The sequence below is a fragment of the Myripristis murdjan genome, chromosome 18, assembly GCF_902150065.1.
Source record: "Myripristis murdjan chromosome 18, fMyrMur1.1, whole genome shotgun sequence".
Lineage (NCBI taxonomy): Eukaryota > Metazoa > Chordata > Actinopteri > Holocentriformes > Holocentridae > Myripristis > Myripristis murdjan.
In genome coordinates this window covers 23,669,634-23,691,527 of record NC_043997.1, presented here as the reverse complement: position 1 = coordinate 23,691,527, position 21,894 = coordinate 23,669,634, and the positions used below count along the sequence as shown (strand labels likewise).

The 21,894-nt window shown below is 40.4% G+C and overlaps 1 protein-coding gene across 2 annotated transcripts; it reads right to left on the bottom strand.

Moving 5' to 3' along the window:
- Nucleotides 1–847: 847 nt before the first annotated feature.
- Nucleotides 848–20,805, bottom strand: mtmr1a (myotubularin related protein 1a). Of its 2 annotated transcripts, XM_030075677.1 has the most exons (19): nucleotides 20,733–20,805; nucleotides 20,537–20,643; nucleotides 18,346–18,451; nucleotides 14,890–14,940; nucleotides 13,746–13,833; nucleotides 12,559–12,653; nucleotides 12,349–12,456; nucleotides 11,958–12,056; nucleotides 11,324–11,407; nucleotides 10,866–11,015; nucleotides 9,653–9,841; nucleotides 9,036–9,221; nucleotides 7,626–7,784; nucleotides 7,479–7,526; nucleotides 6,646–6,738; nucleotides 6,387–6,500; nucleotides 5,060–5,103; nucleotides 4,826–4,958; nucleotides 848–3,086 (listed from the first exon to the last, which is right to left on the bottom strand). In XM_030075677.1, the coding sequence occupies exons 2-19, from the start codon at nucleotides 20,641–20,643 to the stop codon at nucleotides 2,919–2,921; spliced, it is 2,022 nt and encodes a 673-aa protein (XP_029931537.1). In that variant the 5' UTR covers nucleotides 20,733–20,805; the 3' UTR covers nucleotides 848–2,918. The 2 variants fall into 2 exon arrangements, with proteins under 2 accessions (XP_029931537.1, XP_029931538.1); XM_030075678.1 differs by lacking the exon at nucleotides 14,890–14,940 and adding an exon at nucleotides 17,520–17,543 and having other exon boundaries at nucleotides 20,537–20,762.
- Nucleotides 20,806–21,894: the final 1,089 nt, after the last annotated feature.

Sequence of the window (21,894 nt, the reverse complement as noted above, 5' to 3'; positions counted from 1 at the left end):
GGAGTACAGTGACTTCAAAACGGACCCAGCAAAAATGTGGCGCTGGACGATAGAATACGCGGGAGTATTATGAACTCCTGAACCTGCAGACTGGGGCTGAATTCAGCCACAGCAATGCTGGAGTCAATGGCCAGAGACCATGACTCAGTGGCTCCACTCCAAACCGGTGCAAACACGGCCGGTTTGTGACTTAGCACCTTGGCTCCAAGAATCCTGAACAGAACTGGTTCAAAAATCCGAGCTCTTTTGGTTGAAAAGAGGTAACAATGAGGACAAAAATGCAGTTTGCTTCTCTTTGGGAATCTTCATAGTCAGAACTAGTTTTCAGTCTGAATATGTGACAGTCCTGCCTCGTCTGTTTTTAGGTTCCTTTACCATCAAGTCCCCCAGTCTGAAAGCAGGGATATTCTAACATGACAATGACCTATTATGCCAATGCTAATTTTACAAACAAAGCATTGCTTCAGATATGCTGCCACTCTGACTGTCTTCTGCATGCAACACATTTGCCTGTCTCCCACTATAGTGCCTGTCAACTACAACACGCACACACACTTACAGTCACAGTATATTCAACTCATATATATGCATAAAGAGACACTCACTTTCATGCATGTTTATACACATACATGCACACAATTATTGGTCACTGAAGAGTGCTGCTTAACTCTGTGGGTTTATCTGACGTGTGAATGTTGGACAATCTTCACTGCTTGAAGTGTAATAGTGAGCCTAAACTCTTGCTTTCTCTTATTTCAGTATCGTAATTCACTGGCAATACATCACAGGTAGCTGTTAATACCAATAAAATAAACATTTGAAAAGAAAAGACAATGTGAGACTGGACTTTTGAATTCTTCTTCTTTTTTTTTTTATTTTGAATGCGGAATGTAAGAAGTGGTTATGGCTCATAAGGGGATTTTGTGTTTCCAAATATCACAGAAATGATTAACAACAAGGACAAGATTCTCAATTCACCTGCCACTCCACTATTCAGACTTTATGATTTAAAACTTATGACATTACCCAAGAAAAAGTTGATGACAAAAAAACAAACAAACAAACAAAAAAAGAACCACAGTGATTACTAGGGGACCAAAATACAACAGGACCATCTTTATTCCAGGGGATTACAGGCTGTATGGCTGGGTTAACACAGATTAACACAGGCACCAAAGATTTGAGGCATCTGATATTTTCATAGCTGTTGTGGAAGAAGTAACCTAAATGATATTTCCATTTTAGAAAGATCAAGGAGTTACGAGGTTACCGAGTTAGGCAGCTGTCTCAGAAAGTTATCCAGTCTTTTTCCGCAGGGAGCTGGCTAAGAGCAACTTGAAATCCCCCCAGAATTCACCACAAATTTCACCACAAGGAAAGATATCAAAAAAAAAAAATAAAAAATTAGAATTAAAAAGCAGATTTCCTTCCTGTGTGTAAACATTACTTGTTGGATGCTTCAGGCCTTAGAAAATGTGGCCTTGCTTACTGGTGGAGTCAATAATAGTGAAGAATGAGTAATACTGCTATAGCCTATAAATACTCAAATATATAATAGAGCTGTAAAATGTGATTTGTTAACATAAGCAACAGTCAGTTTAATTTTAAAGTTCACAGTCTCGAAATGATGAAAAAAGGAGTTAAAGAAGGACTTTTATCAAGGGAAGTTTCTTTTTTGGAAAGTGAGAGGTACAAAGAAACCACAATAAACAGTCAGGTGACCTAAACAATATAAATGACCTGAACTCACTACACTCAGTCACTGAAGCTACACAGGCAAAAGAAAAAAAGAAAAAAAAAAGAAAAACACTTAAATTTTAAATCCAGTTTGATGCACAAAGACACAGTTTGGTTATTTTGTGAGAAACACAAGAGATTCAAGTGATTTTTCTATATATATATAAAAAAGACAGTAGTTGGCAATCACAAGAGGACAGAAAATCACAAACTCTTAAAGATGGAGGGGCAGTAACATGACATGGCTAAGGCGAGTACAAAGAAAATACAAAATGCCAAGATTTTCAAAGGAGCATAAGAAAATGTGTTCATATCCATACCAGTACTTAAATAATACATTAAGTGGTTAATGACTGAAATTAACAAACTCAGAAAACTAAAAAAAAAAAAGAAAAAAAACACCTTACTAACCCATTTTGAAGGTTATTACATTTAACTTTTTGCCTATAATTTGGGAGAAAAATAACTGGACATTTTTGTGAGATTCCACTCACTTTAGGCATCTCCTAAGAGCAGCCCTCCTGTTGGACTCAGATCTGAGTGACTGTGACATGCTTTTCTGACCACTCAAGTCATAAACCATAATCATCATCATCATCATCATATTTTCAATGCCCAAACAAAACAGTAACAGGTTTCCACACTGGTGGTTGTGGTCAAACCCACATTTCTTCCCCAGGTTCCATAAGGAAAAGACAAACATATAAGAAGAGGACAAAGTCATCACCTTCTCACAAATCTGTAACAAAGAAACATCCGTAGACATTAAATGCCTATTTCTCTTTTCTCCACATAGGGATAAAAATGGCCGCTCCCTGTCAGGGAAGTGATTGCAGTAACATGCATATATGTGCTATGTGGAATAAAGGTGAAAAAAGCAGGTGCATACTTTATATTTCTACACATTTGCAAAATTATTTTGTTATATTTCTAATTTCTTGTATTGGCAATAATCTAATAATAAAACCGTAAACATTTTGGCAGGTAGAAATATATTAGTATGATTTATTCATATTTACAATTTAAATGTTTGACTTGATGCAGGCAAAATGCTAAGGTGTGTCCCTTCTTACGACAGATGTGTGAGCTTCTGACTTCGCTGTGTTTTAACTCACAATACACGTGTAAGACAACACATGATGTAAACACAGAGGGAGTAAATGTGTGTGTGTGTGTGTGTGTCAGACAGTGGTGTGTAGGGGTGTTCCTACAGTGTGTGTGGGGGAGGAGGTGTGTTCGGAGGAGGACAGGGAGTGGGAGGAGGACGCCTCCCTCTGCAGCTCGTCCACCTTCCTCTGGAGCTCGGCCCTCAGGATCAGCAGCTCCTTCAGTGTCTGGTGCACTGGCATCTGAAGGTGAGGACAGCACAAACACACACCGGACAAATGTCACAATGTTCACAGCACTTCTGGATGGATGACTTTGTGAAGTGACATGAAGTTGTTAATCTATCAGTGCACTCATATAAATCGTTACGGTGAATATCAGCATCTGATTCAACTGTTATCACATCACTGAATGGACATTATCAGTTGTAATGACCCCCACAGGTATGGGTGGGGGTCCTTAGTGCACCTCTACTCAGAGGCTGCTATTATCTATGCCTATCATCAGTCGCTATTAAACACTCAAACACTTTTGTGAGCTTAGCCTTCATTAGCTACATGGTTAAGGTTAGGAAAAGGTGATGTTAAGGTTAGCAAACTTAACACATTTGTTAACATTAGCATGCTAATGCATAGGCAGTATTGGCTTTTTGCAAAAATAGTTGAATTTTAGATTCAGAGAGAATGAAACATTATAGACAACAAGAAGTTCTTTTTTCAGGAGTTTATGTGCAAATGAATAAAATGTTTTATTAATTGTTGAACGTTAAATGTCATTTAAACTGAAAAGCATCAGGCAAAAAAAAAAAATATTAAGCTTTAAAGTTAAAAATATTTTAAAATGGGTTTCAAACTGTTACAAAATGCTTCATTACACTTCCTACATGGTGTCTTTTTAATTTTGGAGTACATGATATTTGTTGTTTTCAGGCAGCACACTTGTTGCTCTGGGTTTTAAGAAGGTGTCCATGTTGTCAGCTAGCTGAGAGGGCTGCTACCGCTCACCAGTCAGTCCCTTTTTAACAGGGCATCACGGTCTGTGGAGCTGCAGTGGGGTCTGATAGATGCAGACATTGTGCCACCTATCATTATAGGCCTACACTGCATGATTTAGATATGCACTGATGCAGCCTTTCACGCCCCCACTGTCTCCATGCTGGGACCCCCCAGTGGGTCGGGACTCAGGACCCAGAGTTTAAAAATCACTACTATCGATATTTTATCACTATTATGTTTTTATTTTGAGAGTTTTTGTATGGAAATTTTATACAATTTGAGGCATATATTGTTGACCTTTCAGGTACCAGCCCAGGAACCAATAGCTAGACTGGTTCCAGTGTTACAGGTAGCTGGTTAGGCAGGCTACGTAAATTTGCTAACCACTACAAGTGGAAAGAAATGGCATTTAGGTAGATACTTTTATCATTTCTGACTGCTTACAAGCTTTATCATTCTGGTCCTAAATGATTTTGCACATCAATTTGCTGCCTGTAAGCTTGTCCTTTGCTAAAAAGGTGCCTGTAAAAAATTATAATAGTATTTAAGATGATCTTAACAATATCCAGTGCTCAGTGAGCATCTTGATTAAAAGATGGGAAATAAGAGTTTTTACTGGAATAGATGCTGAAATGTTAGCTCATTTTATTATTGGCAGTCCTATAGAGGCAAGGGGAGTTGCTAATAATAGAAAACCAGCCCTCCACATGACAGATAGTGTGAAAGGACAATTTAAGTAAAATTTAGCTTAGTATTGACATTACATGTAAAACTTCTTTATGCAACTTGTTTGCATTTATGAGCTGTGAGTTTCATTAAGTTCAAGCAACTAAACCAGGGACCAAACGTCCATATACATTGGGGGGGGACAAGTCCCCCCCCAGTGTTCAGGCACTCCAAAAATGTCCCCCCCAATATTGCTGGAATATATTAACAATTCAATAGCAAATTCAATATCCCCCCCCCCTGCACAAGATCCAGCCTACCTGTGGCCTCATGCATGGGTTCCAGCGGGCGTAGTAGCTGGTCCAAAGCTCCAGATGTCTGGAGGAGGCCAGCGGATACAAAACATGGTGCTCATAGTCCACATAGAATGGATTAGTGAAGTCCTCCGGCTGGCTGGTGGAGAGAAAAATCAAAGAGCCAGTTAGTTTTGTAAGTCGTTTTTTAAATGGCTGGCAGTCACTCACAAAAATGACTAAATGTGGCGTCCGTCTTACCTGTTGATGTAGGACCACAGTGAAACTGTTTTGGTCTGCACTTGCTAGAGAGGACAGAGAAGAGAAAGAAATGAAAATTTGCTTAACAACTGCCTATTAGACTGTGTTGAAGCCCAATGAGTTGATGCAGCACAGTGGTGCATTCTGCGGTACTAAAGTGATCGATGAAGTTGTGCTCTGGATGATTCTAAATGATGCCAGATAATGTTTCAATGTGATTTGAGGTCATTGGGGACATTTCTGTAAACAGAACATATTGACTTGCCACAGCTTTCAGCACTGAAATGTATAAGCTGCTGTAGAATGACCTGATATGTGCTGCTATTTCTACCCGATTAGTCCTTATTAGTCCATATCCTCAAATTCGATACCCATTTAGCCCCTTTGGTCATATCAATGGGGTATCAGATTTGCCCTGGGTCCGTGTAGTGGTAATTCTTTATCTTCTTTACTCCTGCATTTAATTCTGCCATACTCTGTGCTTTCTTTGGGTTATTTATTTCTTTGCTACTGTTACGAGCAGTTCTCCAACTGTAAACCTCTATTAGTTGTACACTGTGTTAATTTATTTTAACTGAGCCTCTCAAAAAAAGGATCTGGGTCCATCTTCCAACATCTGATTTATGGGGTCCTCTAAAATGTCATTATTGAATGTATTAACTAAAATATCATCATCTGATGAGAGGCATGAAAAAAACAGCTTGCCTTTATAATTAGCCTTTGTGTTGTATGAACTGGCTTCTTGCGAGAATTACACTGTGATCATGGTCTTGAGTAAAGCAAAGTACAAGCTTGGCACTGAGACAGACAGGATTTCTAAACTTATGTTCACTCATGATTTACTAAAAGGCGCAAGAGAGTTGGATTATTTGCCAACACATGACCCTAGAACAACAATGTGTTGTCTTCTGTGCTGATGTTTTTTGAATCACCTTTACTTGATGCAATCTATGAAAGGCATGAAAGCCAAGGGACCAACAAAACTGTACAAAACTGTGTCCTCATTTTGAAGATTTGGAAAGTGTCCTGAAAGATGCAAAATCTACCAAAAATACAGCAGCGCCATCTCTTGACCAGCAGAGGTAATGATCACTGAATATGGTGCGTTGCTCTTCGTGAAAGGCATAAACATTTTTCCTTCCCCAAAAACTGGTTCTCTATACATTCTACTTAGCTTAGTATCCATGATGAGTATCTAGATGTGGAAAATGTCCCCCTAATCTATTATTGAGTGAAGTATACCATCTAAAATATCGAGGTATCCCCTTAAATGTCAAAAACATGTCTTAAAAACCCACTACCCCGATAATAAAGTAATGGTACATACCTTGTCCACCCTCTCCTGTTCGCTGTTATAGAGGAATGTACCAAACAAACAACTGTAGAGGTGGTCCAGCACTGTGATGAGGAACAGCTCGTTGAACTCAAAGGCTGCTGGGAACTACAACCAAGACAACATAACATGTACTTAAGTAAAACTCTTCAATCACTAACAACATAAATGTAATTTGACTTGATGACTACAGCTATGCGGGTTAGCAGCTCTCCAGGCCTTGATGCCTGGTTCAAAGGTCATCGGAACTGACCTGTCGTGTCATCTGCCAAACGCAGTCGATGAACTGGAGGAAGAGAGGCGAGCGCTCTGAGTTGGCGTGGTTCTCATCACCGTGACCCACGCGCTACAAGAGGAAGAGAGGGGCATCATCAAACTTGTGTCTGAAACGGATGTATTCCTACTGAAATCACCTTTCAGTAGGAATACATCAATCCTCCATAAACTAGATGATATATATATGTAGCTATGCATTCATAATCACTGATATTAAATCAACAATTAACAGTTTTGGCGGTTGATGTGCTGTCAACAACGCTCAGGCATGAAAACAACCCTAACAGACTGACTTGTTCCTACAGCAGCTCTGCGGCTCTACGTGTTGCAAGATGGCAGAGAGTCGACATCTGTTATGCAAGCATGTAGTAAATCCACAATGAAATTTTGAAAGTGTCTTGCTTCCTTAATTTGATGTATTTTCTGTACAAACAGGATACAGGGCTGGAACATAACGAGTGGGGGAAGAGGAATCATTCACTGATGGGACAGCAGTTAAAGAGACAGAGGCAGTTTTATCCAGTTTCCCCTCAGGGATCAGTAAAGTATCTCTGATTCTGATTTATTTGTTGGAGGGGCCAGAGGACTGGTCAGTGATTGTACCACTGGTTGTAATTTTTATGTGTGCGTAGTGTGTGACGAGGTATACACAAATATCCAACATACCCCCATTTGAGAACGACTGGTGTAAGGTAATGTTAGAGGCATCTTAAAAAACAGCCTTCAGGTCTAAAGGAGTTATTGATTCTAAAAAATCATTAGTTGTTGCAGCTCATGTGTTCCCCCTCCTTCCCTCGACCCATTCCTTACAGCAGCAAACTTGTGTCCGAAACTGACCCACTCCTTCTCCACCAGGACCTGAAAACACACATTCACAGGCGTTACTTTTTTTTTTTTTTTTTTTCCAAGCTAACAGGGTTATTTCTTTATTTATTTGTCACTGTTGCTGTGTGTGACCTGGAATCCTCTGAGAGTGCGGTAGTAGCTGTCCAGCATGAGCATGGCCAAAGAGGTGAGCTGGGTGGTCCGGTCCCAGCCGTCACTGCAGTGCACCACCACAGACGTCTTCCCAGACTCCAGCTTGTCAGCAATCCTCACCGCCCCGGCCAGCAGCAGCTGAACATGACAGGATCACAGGTTAGCACATAAATGGTAGAAGCAAAATCATTTTTTAACTTGAAAAATGTTGAAACTAAATGTAAAAAATCCAGGTAAAGAGCTGCAAGCTCTACCTAATGCACTGTGTGTAGTAAACTTTCAGTAAACGTGTACACTGAAAGTTTATTTCCTGTATGTCTGGTGATTTTAGTTTACAATTTTTGGCGGGTAATTTTTTTTTTTTTTTAAATACATGTAATTTTGTTTTTACAGTTTTTTTTCTGGTACATTTTAGTGAATATTTTTTTTTTTTTTTTTTTGGGGGGTGTGGGGGTAATTTTCTAATAATTTGGTTGTAACTTCTTACTAATTATATGCCAATTTTCTGATCATTCTCTTTAAAAAAAATTAAATTTTATTTTCTGGTAATTTTTTCTGCAAATTTTCTGGTAAAATTGTATATTTTTGGCTAATTTCTTGCTAATGGGCGGCACGGTGGTGCAGTGGTTAGCACTGTCGCCTCACAATAAGAAGGTCCTGGGTTCGATTCCCACCCAAGGTCCTTTCTGTGTGGAGTTTGCATGTTCTCCCCGTGTCTGCGTGGGTTTCCTCCGGGCACTCCGGTTTCCTCCCACCGTCCAAAGACATGCAGGTTAGGTGAATTGGAGAAGCTAAATTGCCCCTAGGTGTGACTGTGTGTGTGGATGTCGGTGTTTGTGTGTCTGCCCTGCGATGGACTGGCGACCTGTCCAGGGTGTTTCACTGCCTTCGCCCTATGTGCGCTGGGATTGGCTCCAGCACCCCCCCGCGACCCTAGTGAGGATAAGCGGTTAAGAAGATGAATGAATGAATGGATTTCTTGCTAATTTTCTCATCACCTTTAGTCCCCATATTGTTGAAAGACCTCAGGTGAATTTGCTCAGGTTTCAAAGGGTTAAAGCAAACCTGCATATTCTCTCTGCTGTGGTCTCTTTCTCAGAGGAAAGGCAGTAGCAGCTCTTGTTCTAGCTCTGCTCTCTCTGCTTCTTAGTACTAAATTGGTAACAGCACCCTGGGGAGTCTCAAACACTGACTGGCATCTCCACTGTGTTTCCATTTCACACAACGCACTAAAGCACGAGCAGGAAAACGCACAAGAACACAAATCATCGTTTGTTTTTCCTAGATTAGCAGGAAACTACTCTTGTGCAGTTAAAGAGACGGGGAGGCAGTGTGTTTATATATTTGAGTGTGTGTGTGTGTGTGTGTGTGTGTGTGTGTAAGAATCACCCGGATGTACTCCAGCCAGTGTGTCTGGTCAACAGCTGAGTGCCAGTGGGCTTCATCTATGGTTGGATAAACAACATCCTTCAACTTCCTCAGCGATTCCCGCATCACATGGATGTTGGGGATCTCCAGGAAGTTCAGCTCCACGTTGGGGTAGAAGCTCTCACTCTCATACCCTCCATCCTTTGCCTGGTGGTGTGTGTTGAAGCGTATAAGCATCACTGTAATGTCTTAACAGCATGCTACACAACAACTGACCACATGACGGGGTGTTACTCAGTCGGACTGTGGCGTAAAGCAAAACTGAACTTTGGTGAAGTGTTGGCTTGTACTGTTAGCTGGGTGTGATGTGAGTCCGCATGGTGGTGAAATAGCCTCAACAGAACTTGGCCTTCGCTTTGATGGCTTCTTCACTATTCACCAGAGGCGCTAACAGCACAATATGACACCATGAAAAACTGTTAAAGCAGTTTAATATACAACAGAGACCTAAAAGCTCTGAGTGATCCGGTAAAAAAAACGTTTTTGTTGGTTTCCTCAGAGCTGTTTGTCGTTGTTCAAAGAAACATAATCAAATCACCTCCTGCTTTCCTGTCATTCTGATTCAAACTATCTGGTACCTTGTTGGTGTCTGCCACACTGCTCTGCCGGGCATCAAAGATGGTGAGCTTGTGGGACTGGGCGTTGGCATCCATGATGATCTGGAGGAAGCGCTCGTCCTCTTTACAGCGTCGGTCTGAAGGTCCGACTAAAGGCTGGCTGCAGCGTATAATAGTGGCTTGAGACTCTGGGTGTATCCAGGACAGGACCTGCAGAACCAGGAGGCCTGGTTAGAGATGATTCACTGTAACATCACCTTGAACTTTGATAGTGTTGGCTTGTGTGGCTGCATTGGTGTTATGTGAGTCCACATGGTGGCTCCCCTGGGGCTGCTAATCCACAATACTGTCTTTGTATCTCTCCCTTCACTCCCATAGCCAAACAGCTCCCAAAATGCGAACAAAGCAGATTATGCCAGTATAAAAACGAAAAGTCCTGGTACCTATTTTTGAGGAGATTATTTTTTGGTATTTCTGCTTTATTAGAGAGGGGATGACATGCAGCAAATGGACCAGGTCGGATTTGCTCCCAGGCCGCTGCTTTAAGGAAGCCTTGATATGAAGCACATGCTCTACCAGGTGATCGTCCCCAAACAGCTCACCTTGTGCCAGGAAGAAACAACCTGACAGTACTTTAACAACCAATTGTAATTACATAGAAAAAGTGAGTACTGGGACTTATTTTTTATATTCACATAATCAACCTTTTCAGCATTATGGAAGTGGACGGAGACAGAAATACAGTATTGTGGATAAGCAGCCCAGGGTAGCACATATCATCTAAGGAGGAGATTTCACCACCATGTGGACTCATATAACAGCCATGTAACTATCCAACTCTACATTCTACCAAAGTTCAATTTTTCTTTAAGGTACATTTTAAGTAGTGGAAAGAAAATGCACAAACAGAAACATGATTACAGGGATGTTTCTACCTTCTCATTGCAAAAATGTGTGAGCAAAAATCAATTTCTCTCCCACCAATTAACAAGAGCCTAAGGTTTTATAAGCTAACTTGCAAAATAGTGAGAAAAAAAAAGCATAAACGTAGATTAACAAGGTTTAAGTTGTAACTTGTGTCTGTATTGGAATTATTTCAGTTGCTGCAATTACTAACATTTTAATAATTTGTAAAGCAAGAACTATGTGAGATTTCAGGTTAAGTTAGTTGCCAATGCTGTTGATCTCTGATGTAAATTTGCTTGACTCATAGGATAGTGACAGTCAGACTGACCGGTATGCGGTGCTTGGCTCTGAAGAGAGCCACGCGTTTGATGTCGTCTTCCTTGATGCTAGTGGGGATTACCAGGACAGAGGGATAGGTATCACAGATCTCGTAGCTGCTGTTCATTTTACTGATGGTCCAGCTCTCATTGGGGAGACCCTGAAACAAAACCACCAGAGGCATGTCATCCAAATCACATTTAATATCACTGAATCTTGACTGAAGATTCATTATATATTATCATTATCCTTAACATTAAGGTTGCACTGATTTGCAAACATCAATTATGCTATGTCAATTGATAACGTATTAAACATGGCTGCAGAAAACTCAAGGTCCAAGTATGACAATCCTCAAAAGTTTCATTAGAAGTCCAAAGTCTAACAAATCTAATGAATACAGCACCATCTTTTGCCTGAGCCTGATGTCTTAGCCAGTTCCCTCCCTGCTTGTTAGTGCATGGTTACCTGTCTCTTGTATTCAGCCATCGGGTCGTACACCTTCCAGCCATCCACAGGAAACTCCTCCTTGTACAGGAAGGCAAACAGGGGCTGCAACACCACAGGAGGGTTACTGACAGGACCATCCACTCAGATGTTGCAGTCAACAACATGAAAGGCCTGTGGAGAGGGCACTGACAGCAACAGCATTCAGTGACTGTAATCACACTGAGAAAAGGCTATGTGGACTTTATGTTGTTTTTGATACTGGCTTAATCTACTCTGTTTATGTTCATTTATGTGCTAAGAGTATTATTTTGGGACCTGTTTTGCTATGGAAGTGCAAGATATTTCATCAGTGTAAGGTTTTGCAATATATCAGTATTATATCGCTATCATGATTTGAGACTAGATATCGCCATTCTACTATTTGTCTCTGGCTTCTTCCTCATCATATCCAAACTACTATCAAAAATGATCAAAAATCACCTATGTAAATATCTATGAAAGCACCAGTAGTCATCACTACAATATCAATATCGAGGTATTCAGTGAAAAATATTGTGATATTTCATTTTGTCCATATTGCCCAGCCCTAAGGCAGAGCACTGAGCAATACTCTACTGCTACGCCTTTATTTTAAAATCCTGCTGGAACTCACCAGGTTATTGGAGAGGGGGAAGCCGTGCTTGGCCACCACGTCTGCCACTTCGGGTTGTTTCTCCTCTCTCTTATAGGCAAACCTCAGACTCCTCATGTCCTGGTACAGGGAGAACAATTCAGGTATCAGGTTGGCAAATGACTTGACTGGTATAGAGCTCCAGGATTTTGGGTCTCTGGATGTAACAACCAGTAATGATGCAAATTCAGCTGACCTGAATCTGTCTAATGCATCACGATGAGCCTTAGAATCAGAAATCGCCTCAAAGTCAGCTGTTTCTCCATGTTATTGTCTCAGTTTGTAGAGGAATACTTGAAAAACATCATCTCAAGCTATTATGTACTTAAAGTGTGTGCCTGAGTGTGTTTGTTTGTGTGTGTGTGTGTCCTACCTTGCAGACCAGTTCGAGCCCCCTGGTGTTTTCTCCATGGTTTGGGACACTGATGGTTTCCAGTCGACTGATGGCCCCCAGGTTGACATCGAGAATGAACGGAGATTCCTGGACGAAGGAAAACTGGGATTACCATCAATAAAATAGGACTGGAGAGGAGGGACAGTGGATTCAAATGTTCAGAACAGCAAAAACAGAGTTAGGTCGTACCCTCTCCAAGCTGGTGAAGTAGAGCTTGTAGTCTGTGATGGTCAGAGTCCCAGTTACCAGGCCGCTGAATGGACAGATGTACATCATATCCTTGGCTGGACATCACACACACACACACACACACACACACACACATGCACACAGACGTACAAAGTGGTCAGTTTTACTTTAATACTGTCCAATTTGATGCTTTGTTTGTGCACAGACTGTACTTTCATAACATTTTAAATATAATGTTAAGTTAAAACTATATGAAATGTAGCGTGCTACAGGGCATATCCTAATGCTTCACAAAAAAAAAGCTTAGCTTGTACTGTTCATCAAATATACAGTGTGTTCCTAACATCTGCCTCTTACATTACTCGTTTGCACTGCTTCCAAAAATCAAAAGAGGAGTGTAATTACTGATATTCCTATGATTGTTTATCCAGGTGTTGAGTTTTCTGGGTTTGAACTTTCTTTCTAGCCTCGACTCTGGAACAAAATCCCAATCCACCCAACCCCATCCTTTGACATCACTGTTTGGGGCATGGCCAAAAGTGAAAAGTCTGAACATTTCAATCCAGAGAGAGCAATGCAACTGCAGTTTTGTGTTTAGTGTTAAAGGACCATACCAGTAAATTTGAATGTTTTGGCCCATTTTGCACAGTTGAGCCACATTTTTCATTGCAACAAATTATTTTGCAAATCATCCGGGAGTACTAAAGACTTCAGAAGACAAATTTGAAATTTTGCTCAAAACAGCCACTAATGTTCTGCTTCTGCTCCTAACAAAGTCATCACCATTCATAAACCACAGAACTGATAATTGGCTGTGTAAAGCAAATGTTTCCCACGGGACTATTTTCCAGCAAAGGGACCGATTCACTCCCCCCAATTTCAACTCATCAGAATGCAAGTTGGTCGACTTTATTACAGTGATGGAATACTGGTGTGAGGAAAGTCTGAAGTCTCTGAAAGTTCAATGTCTGGATAAAAGGGAGGAAAAATGATTTCAGAGTTTCAGGAAAAGATCAGCAGAAACGTGAAGTACATACATTTTGTATATTTTATATTAAACATCCAGAGCCACTGGTATGGTCCTTTAAATATAATGTATTTTGTTTCAGCAAATACAGATGACAAAGGCAGTCTTTATCCATGTGCAAACGTACTCATGGACCTACAGAAACACAGAGTGAACTTACCCACAGTCTGGATGCTCTCTCCTGGTAAGAGAGGAACCTGGTCCTGATCCATTTGGACGTGTCTCCTGTCTCTCAGAACCGGCCGGTTCTGCACAGAACATAGACCAGTCAGCTGGACACAATACAACCAGCATAACCCTGCAGCTTAGGGCTGCCTACAACGTTTTACTAAGCACACTACATGTCTATGACCAAGTTTTACTGAGCAGTAATTTGTGCAGGTGAGCTGCTCTTTACAAGCACAGTGCAGAGGCAAGGTGGTCTGGTGTTGAGAGGAACCATCCTTCAACCAGAGGAGCATGGTTTAAACTGCTACTCTGTTGATGTGTCCTTGAGCAAGACACTGAATCCTTACCAGCTTGGGTGCAGTCATATAGCTGACCCTGACATAAATGAATGCAAACAAAAGTGACTATGCCAATATATAAAACAAGTCCTGGTGCTCATTTATTCCCATGTAATTATAATTATTTTTGACAGTACTATCAAGTCATTTCTTTCTTGCACAGCGTTACTATGCGGGAGTTTCCTGCAGACACCAGATCTACTTTCCAATTCAAACAGGGAAAATAGCAAGAGAAGAGACATTTAATCTCCACAAAAAATGGGCACCAGGACTTTAGACTCTCTTTTGTATTAGCATAATCTGCTTTGTTCACATTCATTTATGCACTTAAAGTGTTATTTTGGGAGAGATAGAAATACAGTGTTTTGGATGAGCAGCCCAGGGGAGCACAGAGCAACTCATGAGGATATTTCACCTCCATTTAACTATACAGCACAATATTCTCTAAGAGTTCAACTTTGCTTAAATATCTATTTAATGTGTTTAGTTGTTGTCTATTTTCTATTTGTCTATATTTCTAGTTGTTTTTATAAATGCAACCCAGACTTAGATGTAAAAAGAACTGAAATCACTCTAAACCTTTATTAGTGTCTTATTCATATATACATAACATGATGTATGGTAATTGTACTGCACTCCTTGTTTGTGTGGGGGAGAGGGGAAAAATCACAATAGGGGATTATCGTCCAGAGCAGCTCCAGTACAAAAGTGGGACAGGGGAGACAGCAGAGGGAAAGCAGACAGGGATAGAGGCAGTTAGAAATAAACTGGTGCAAAAAGAGAAAGACAGAGACTTGCCAAAGCATCAGGATCACTTTCTCCTTGGTAAGCAAGCCCTTCATATGATTCCTGGCCCAAGCATGGAGAGGAGTGAGAGAGAAAGAGATAAAGAGCAGGAGACAAACAGAAAATAGCAGAGAAGAGGAGAAGAGAAGAAATAGGAGAGGGAGAAGAAAAAAAAGGAGAAAGCACATTGAGTTAGTGCAAGCAGAAACTGAAAGTAATGCTGTTCTTAGTTTTTGCGGAAGGAGGGCCGGTGGTTTCCATTAGCTAGGAGAGAGACACAGGCAGGAAGTGAGAGGTGAGTGTACGGGGCTCTGTGGACAGTCAACAGGAAGCCAGTTCATGTCTGTCTTCCAACATCACAGACAAACCAAACCTGTCTACATTCACACCATATCAACAAGGTATACTCAGCCTCACACAGCTCAACGACACAGTCACATCCTATTTATTTGAGAGAGGATGTTAAAAGCATTGTAAACCAGCCCTTGCACAAAGCCCATGAGCAATCACTTCAACCAATACAGGAAGTGATCTTTCTAAAAAATTAAACATGAAAACCTGTACTCTTCAAAACATTCATGCATGCTAACTTTAATGGCTGAATTAAGAATGGATGTCATCGATCAATAAAGAACATTTTGCTTTCTATCTTGAATAAACTGACCTGAGAGTGAACTGATCCCAACTGTGGTAAGATAGTAAGTGTAACTCCAACTATTTTCGACCTATATCAGCATAGAGCTACATAGAGCTACTTACATCTTGCCTGCCTGCGTGCACCAATATTTTTAGGAACTGGCACCAAAGAAACATCAGTCAGATTAAAATAATAATAATAATAATAATAATAATACTAAAGGGCTTGTTTACACAATGGGTGCAGTAATAAGGTGATAGCTCAGGTTCTTACCAATATAATGTTTGGGCAAATTGAATCGTAGGCAACTGGACTTGTATTTGTCTTAGGAAGACGTTTCACCTCTTATCCAAGGGGCTTCATCAGTTCATGCGCATCGGTCTAGTCTGACTCGTCAGACTAGTGCAGACTAGAAAGACCGACGAAACGTCTTCCTAAGACAAATACAAGTCCAGTTGCCTACGATTCAATTTGCCCAAACAGAACGATGACCTGGATAACTGAGAATATCCATAGACATACCAATATAATGGTATTTTCTACACCATACGGGTGTGATAAATCCTCCAAGTTCAACCTGTCAACTCCTTCCCTGTCCAAAGGACAGTGTCACTGTGAGTGGTCTTCTCCAAAATGAATGAAGTGTACATGGGCCAGCAAACACCACAATTCTGAGTGGTGAAACTACAAAAGCACCTCTGATCGTGTGTTTAAGGTGGCACCCAGACCAGTCTGGGACAGGTCACTGAACTGATGGGCATGAACAATGATTTGATTTGAAAAGTGGGTTTTTAGTCCCTGATCTCTTAAGTTTGTATGTGACTGGAAAATCACGGCTAAAATCTTACAATCTGAGCCTGTTGCATGGTGATACCGAAACGAAGAAGTTCCACCAATTAGCCAGCAAGACAGCTGGAAAAAAGCGTTGATGATGAATCCAAAACACAAAGTGTTGCTGTACATTCTTCAAAATATTTTTCAGCTTTGAGGTCACTGCCTGAAATGCTGTTGTCTGCTGGTCCAGATTCACTTCACTCATTTTGGAGAAGAATTGCTCATCATCAGAACAGGGAAGTGATGGTTCAAACTTAGAGGATCTATTACACCTGCAGGGAGTAGCTAATTCAACTATATGGGTAAGAATCCAAATTATCACTTTAATATTACAGGCAATGTGTAGACAAGTCTTTTCATGTACATGGAAATATACAGTAACAGTATGTCAGTATGTCCTCCAGTGAGTGATCACAACAAGGTAAATAACCACTGATAGAATCAAAAATAAATTATATTTTCAGAAAGGCTTTCATTCATAAATTTCCTCTTAAAAGAGCCTTTTTTTAAGCTCTCATACATGAGCTTGATTCTATTTATATTATGATGGATACTGTGAATTTACATCATGAAGCTTTATGTCAGTCCAAGAGGCAGTCACATCTATGTTTAGCAAAATTTCTTTGCTTGCCAAAGCGTGAATGGGTCGTGCCTGGATATGTGTATATTTGTTATTGATATTATTTATCCAACCATCTCGGGCAGTCTGGAGGCTAACTGCTAGCAACGCATTTTCTCTCTCCTGTCGACTTTTGCAATCAGACTGGGTGGTAGGACATAACAAGACTTATTGCCTCCTCCATCTTTTCACAAAGGTCAGCACTAGCCAGCAGCACTGCTACTGGCTGAGTAGTCAAGTATGTCATGAACTGAATTGATTATTATTCCCTTCCCCGGTGACTGCCCCTTACAAAGGTGGTAAACTCTCTTCTGTAAATAAAAGTGGGTCAGGTGAAATTTCTTGGCTTCCTCCATCACATGGTTAAACCTGGTCAAGGTTGATGACTAGTCATGGTTTTTACACATTATCCTGGAGCCGTGCTGTTTGTCTCATTAACTAGGACCACACACACACACACACACACACACACACACACACACACACACACAGAGACCTGCAGGTGTGTGTCATTGCCATGAATGTAGCTGATAAGGAGACTACAATTCTTACCCTCAGATGCAGCCTCTTGGACACCTGGGGGTTAAAAACATCACGTACACAGGTATAATTACACATATAAACATTTACTTGGTTTTAACACAAATAGAGCGACTTATAAAAGTTTATGATTAAAGCTATACAATTAGGCTCTGCCCTTTGTGGAATATTATATGAATGCTGCAGAATTTGGGTTTTAGTCCGTGGAATCCTGGAGGGACAAGAGAGGCGGCCAATTAAAGCCAGAAGCAGATCAGAGGCCGTAGCATCTGAAGATGATCTAAACCCGATGTGGGAAAAAAACAAATAGAGACAGGCTGATTAATAGGCTGACTGATTAATCAAGCCAATAAACAACATTTACTGGCAGCCATGTCTGAGGAACGATGTTAGTACTCACCCTAACCTGCTGTTGTTAAGTGAAGTAAAATTTTATTTATATTTCAGTCATAAATATTCTTGTTTTAGTTTTTGATTACCTGTGAACATTTATTTAGTTGATATATATATATATATATTTTTTATTTAAAATAAATGCACTGCAGACAGAGTGCAGATCTACTGAAGCAAACAGACACAAAGCAGACAATGATAATAGTGTTATTACACAATTTTGTGTCTACTTTGCCAGTATTAGGAAATCATTGTATCTTATCAGCCATCAGCTGCCCTGCTCTCTAAATATTGGCATCAGCAACGAAAAACCCACATCGGTCGATTATTATGAACAAGACCCCTGAACACACACACACACACACACACACACACACACACAGGCCTACAATCCCAAACACGCATACAGGGTGCATATATACTGACACTAGGGCCTGCCTCATACCTTGCCATCCCTGCTGATCGTGTCAGAGGGGACTGAACCCGAGATCTGACTGGAGATGGTGGCTGCTATTAGCTGTTTACACCACTCTACATGAGAGCCTGTTGGACTGGAGAGGGAGAGAGGGAGAGAGAGAGAGAGAGAGAGAGAGAGAGAGAGAGAGAGATGCACTTAAGTGGACTTGGCTAAATCTAATTCCGGCTTTCTTGACATAAGCACTCAGACAAAATAACAGACTAGACATTTTATTTCAAGAAATCATTTACTTACTTTTTCAAATAAGCAAACTATTACCTTACATTACTATTTATCCAGATTGTTTTACTGACGCAAAAACAAATAAAAAATAAAATTCCCGAGCGTTAGCAGCCAGAACACACTAATTGAAGAGATGAAGACAGCCTGAACACCATGGAAGTATTCCTGCTGTGTGGAATTTGTGAGTGCAAAGGACAAGTCTGTCATTCAGGTTGTTATTACCCTTCAGAACTGATTATAGGCCATAGATGGGTGTGCAATTTAAACACAGACTATGGTGTTAAGGCATGGCTACTAAGAATAATCATCATGTGCAAGGCATCACAGAAAGGTTCTATTTCCAGTGATGCCAAAGGTGTTACTTTTCTCAGTGGAAAACATTATAACATTGCGAGTTACATTTAAAGGCAGCTACACTGTAATGTTACTTTTAAAAGTTACTTTTACAAGTTGCATTTCCCCAGCACGACTGACCAAGGCCAGATGGACAGCTCTAGGAAAAGATTTTGTGGTTCCAAACTATTTCTATCTCATAATGATGAAGCCACTGTGTTCAACTTTCAGCGCTTCAGCAACAGAATTTGATTCTCCCAGGCCCCACTGCCCATTAGCTTTTTAAACGTGATCAATAGAGAGTGTGTTTACCTCATGTATTGTACAAGAGTGAGCTGAAGAAAAATCCAACTTGTGAATGAAACAAGTGATGACAAAAGTGACAAAAACTAAAATAAAAATAAAAATAAAAATAAAGCCCTGGATGAAAACAAACATCTTTAAACCGTGAAGGGGGTATTCACTATTAATGATCTCCTTTTGACCCAGTACTACGTGATCAACAAGCCACATTGTGAATGCAATCACTGACAGACAAATGTGAAGGAATACTTACAAGTTAACCTTACAAACTGGATATACACTAGAAATGTGCATATACCTTTAGTTTTGACTGCCATATATAGGCCTAGCTGCTCTTCAAACTTAAAAACTAAGTAAAGAAAGAACAACTACTCTATTAAAGATGACACACAGCACTATCAGGAGTAGGCTATTACACACATCTACTCAGTCATAATGTATATGTATATACATTAGGTCAAATGGCAGACTGATAAGATGCCTGCAAATACATTAATGATTAATCTTTAATCATCAGTGTATCTGTAACGCTGGTTAGAGATGGATGTGCCTCCTGCTGTTTTTATCTCTGCACTACATAACACAGTCTCCTACATCTGTGTGCATGGTCTTCACTAACAGTGGCATTTGTCTGCCTTATGTATGGCGTTTATGACCGCCTTAATAACCTGTCTATTATTCCGTCTGATAACATAATGTCGGGTTTGTCGTAGTATGTATTCCCCAGCCTGAAAACACAGTATAAGCTACTATCTTACTGTAGGTTGTAGCTAGGCCTATTCACCATCAATGATAGCATGTAGCCGTACGTAGTTAGGCTCGATATGAACGGCTCCGTCCGTAAAACGTCAACAAAAATATGGCAATTCAGTGCTGCTTTGCTAAATGGCAAAGTTTCCAAACCCAAAAAATATGATTGTATGCTGTTTAGGAATTCTTAGACGACATGTTTAACTCCGAAATATATGCAACAAGCAACATTATTTTCAGCTATTATGTTGCATACTCTGTAACTGGCTCAGGCTGCTACCGCCCATCTTGGTGTGTTTTCGTGGAGGATTAACAAAATCAATCGTAATTTTATTTAAATAAATGTCGCTTGGTGAATTATATCTAAGCCGAATTCAAGAGAGTATCATAGTACGTCAGAAAATGTTTTGAGTAATATTTTATGGGTTGTTTAGTTTTGCTAGTAAGCAAGAAAAAGTAAAAGTGGTAGTTTTTTTGAAGGAGGGGTGGCGTACAGTGCTCTCAGCACACGCTTACTGGGGCTTTGCAGCCTGTTTTAGTGTCTACTCACCTGTCCACAGATTCATCGGCGGCTGGTCCGCTGCTGGGCGGGCTCCGGGGCTTTCTGTTCGGCCCTGCTCCGTCCGCAGCCCCGCCGGCCCCGGCCTGCTTCTCCATCTGAAAAGTAAACGTTTCCTTCCTGTGTTACAAGGGGAAACGTTTTCCGCTGATGATGTGATGATGTGGACAGATGAGGGTAGACCTACTGGGAGTGATGGAGAGGAGAGCCTGCTAGGGCTCAGAGCCGCACAGATGCTGCTGCTCCTGCTGTCACGCCTATACGGCCTTTTTTGTTTTTATTTACCGGTGGGGGTGGCGCGTCTTCATCGCCTATTTTCATCTTATTGGTCATTTAGGCTCATTCTACAAGCTCAGGGGGGAGAAGGCTTCACAAACAGGAAGTGGACAATGTCCCCCAACATTGTCTGTTTTTGTACCGTATACATCTCTTCTCTATGGAAGCCCATTTCCGCCTCTAAAAAAAAAAAAAAAAAAGATGAAAACATAGCCTTGATAATAGAAAAAATGCCCATCTTAACTCATAATTATGAGATACAAAGTCATAATTATTATCTCATAATTATGACTTAAGATGGGCATTTTTTTTTAGTGGCGGAAATGGGCTTCCATAATTTTCCTATTGTATGCTGTATCTTAGTTACTTTTTGATATCTCTGTACCACTGTACCAATATTCCACTTGAAGATGTCTAAATTCATGATTAGGGTGCATGATTTTTTTCTGATGTTCATCTCAGAATTCTGAATTAAAGGCAGAATTCTCATTGTGGCATGATTGGAATGTCAGAATTTTTTATTTTTATCAGTTTGACTTTTAATTCTAAGCAAAAAAAGTCAAAATTCCGAGATTAATCTCAGAACCCATTTTCTACCCCAATCCTCTTCAGTAGATTGTCAGAAACAACCCTAAAACAGTGTTTTGTTAAGTAATGCAAACTAATTTCAATTGTTCTATACCATTACGTAAAATCAATAACTGCTAAATCTTTATTACAGACAAAACAAATAGGCCATGTTTGATCTTGGATACACAACTGCTGTGCTTTTTACACTACAAGCCAGCAGATCCTTCAAACAGACATCCACATCAGTGGGACACTTGGTATCAAATACATTGGTTAATATTCTACCTAAAGTTAAAGAAATCTATTGAGGTGGTTATTTCTTAAAAATGTTAGCTGGGGGGAAGTTTACATGAATGGCAGGAGGCTACCAGTTCCAGCCAGTATCCAGCACTCAGCACCACTACTGTAACAAGTAGAGGGGAGGTGAAATAGTATCAGATTTTTCAAAATAGGTGAACTGTCCCTTTAAGCACAGTGTAGGCCGGATAAAACCACAAAAGAAC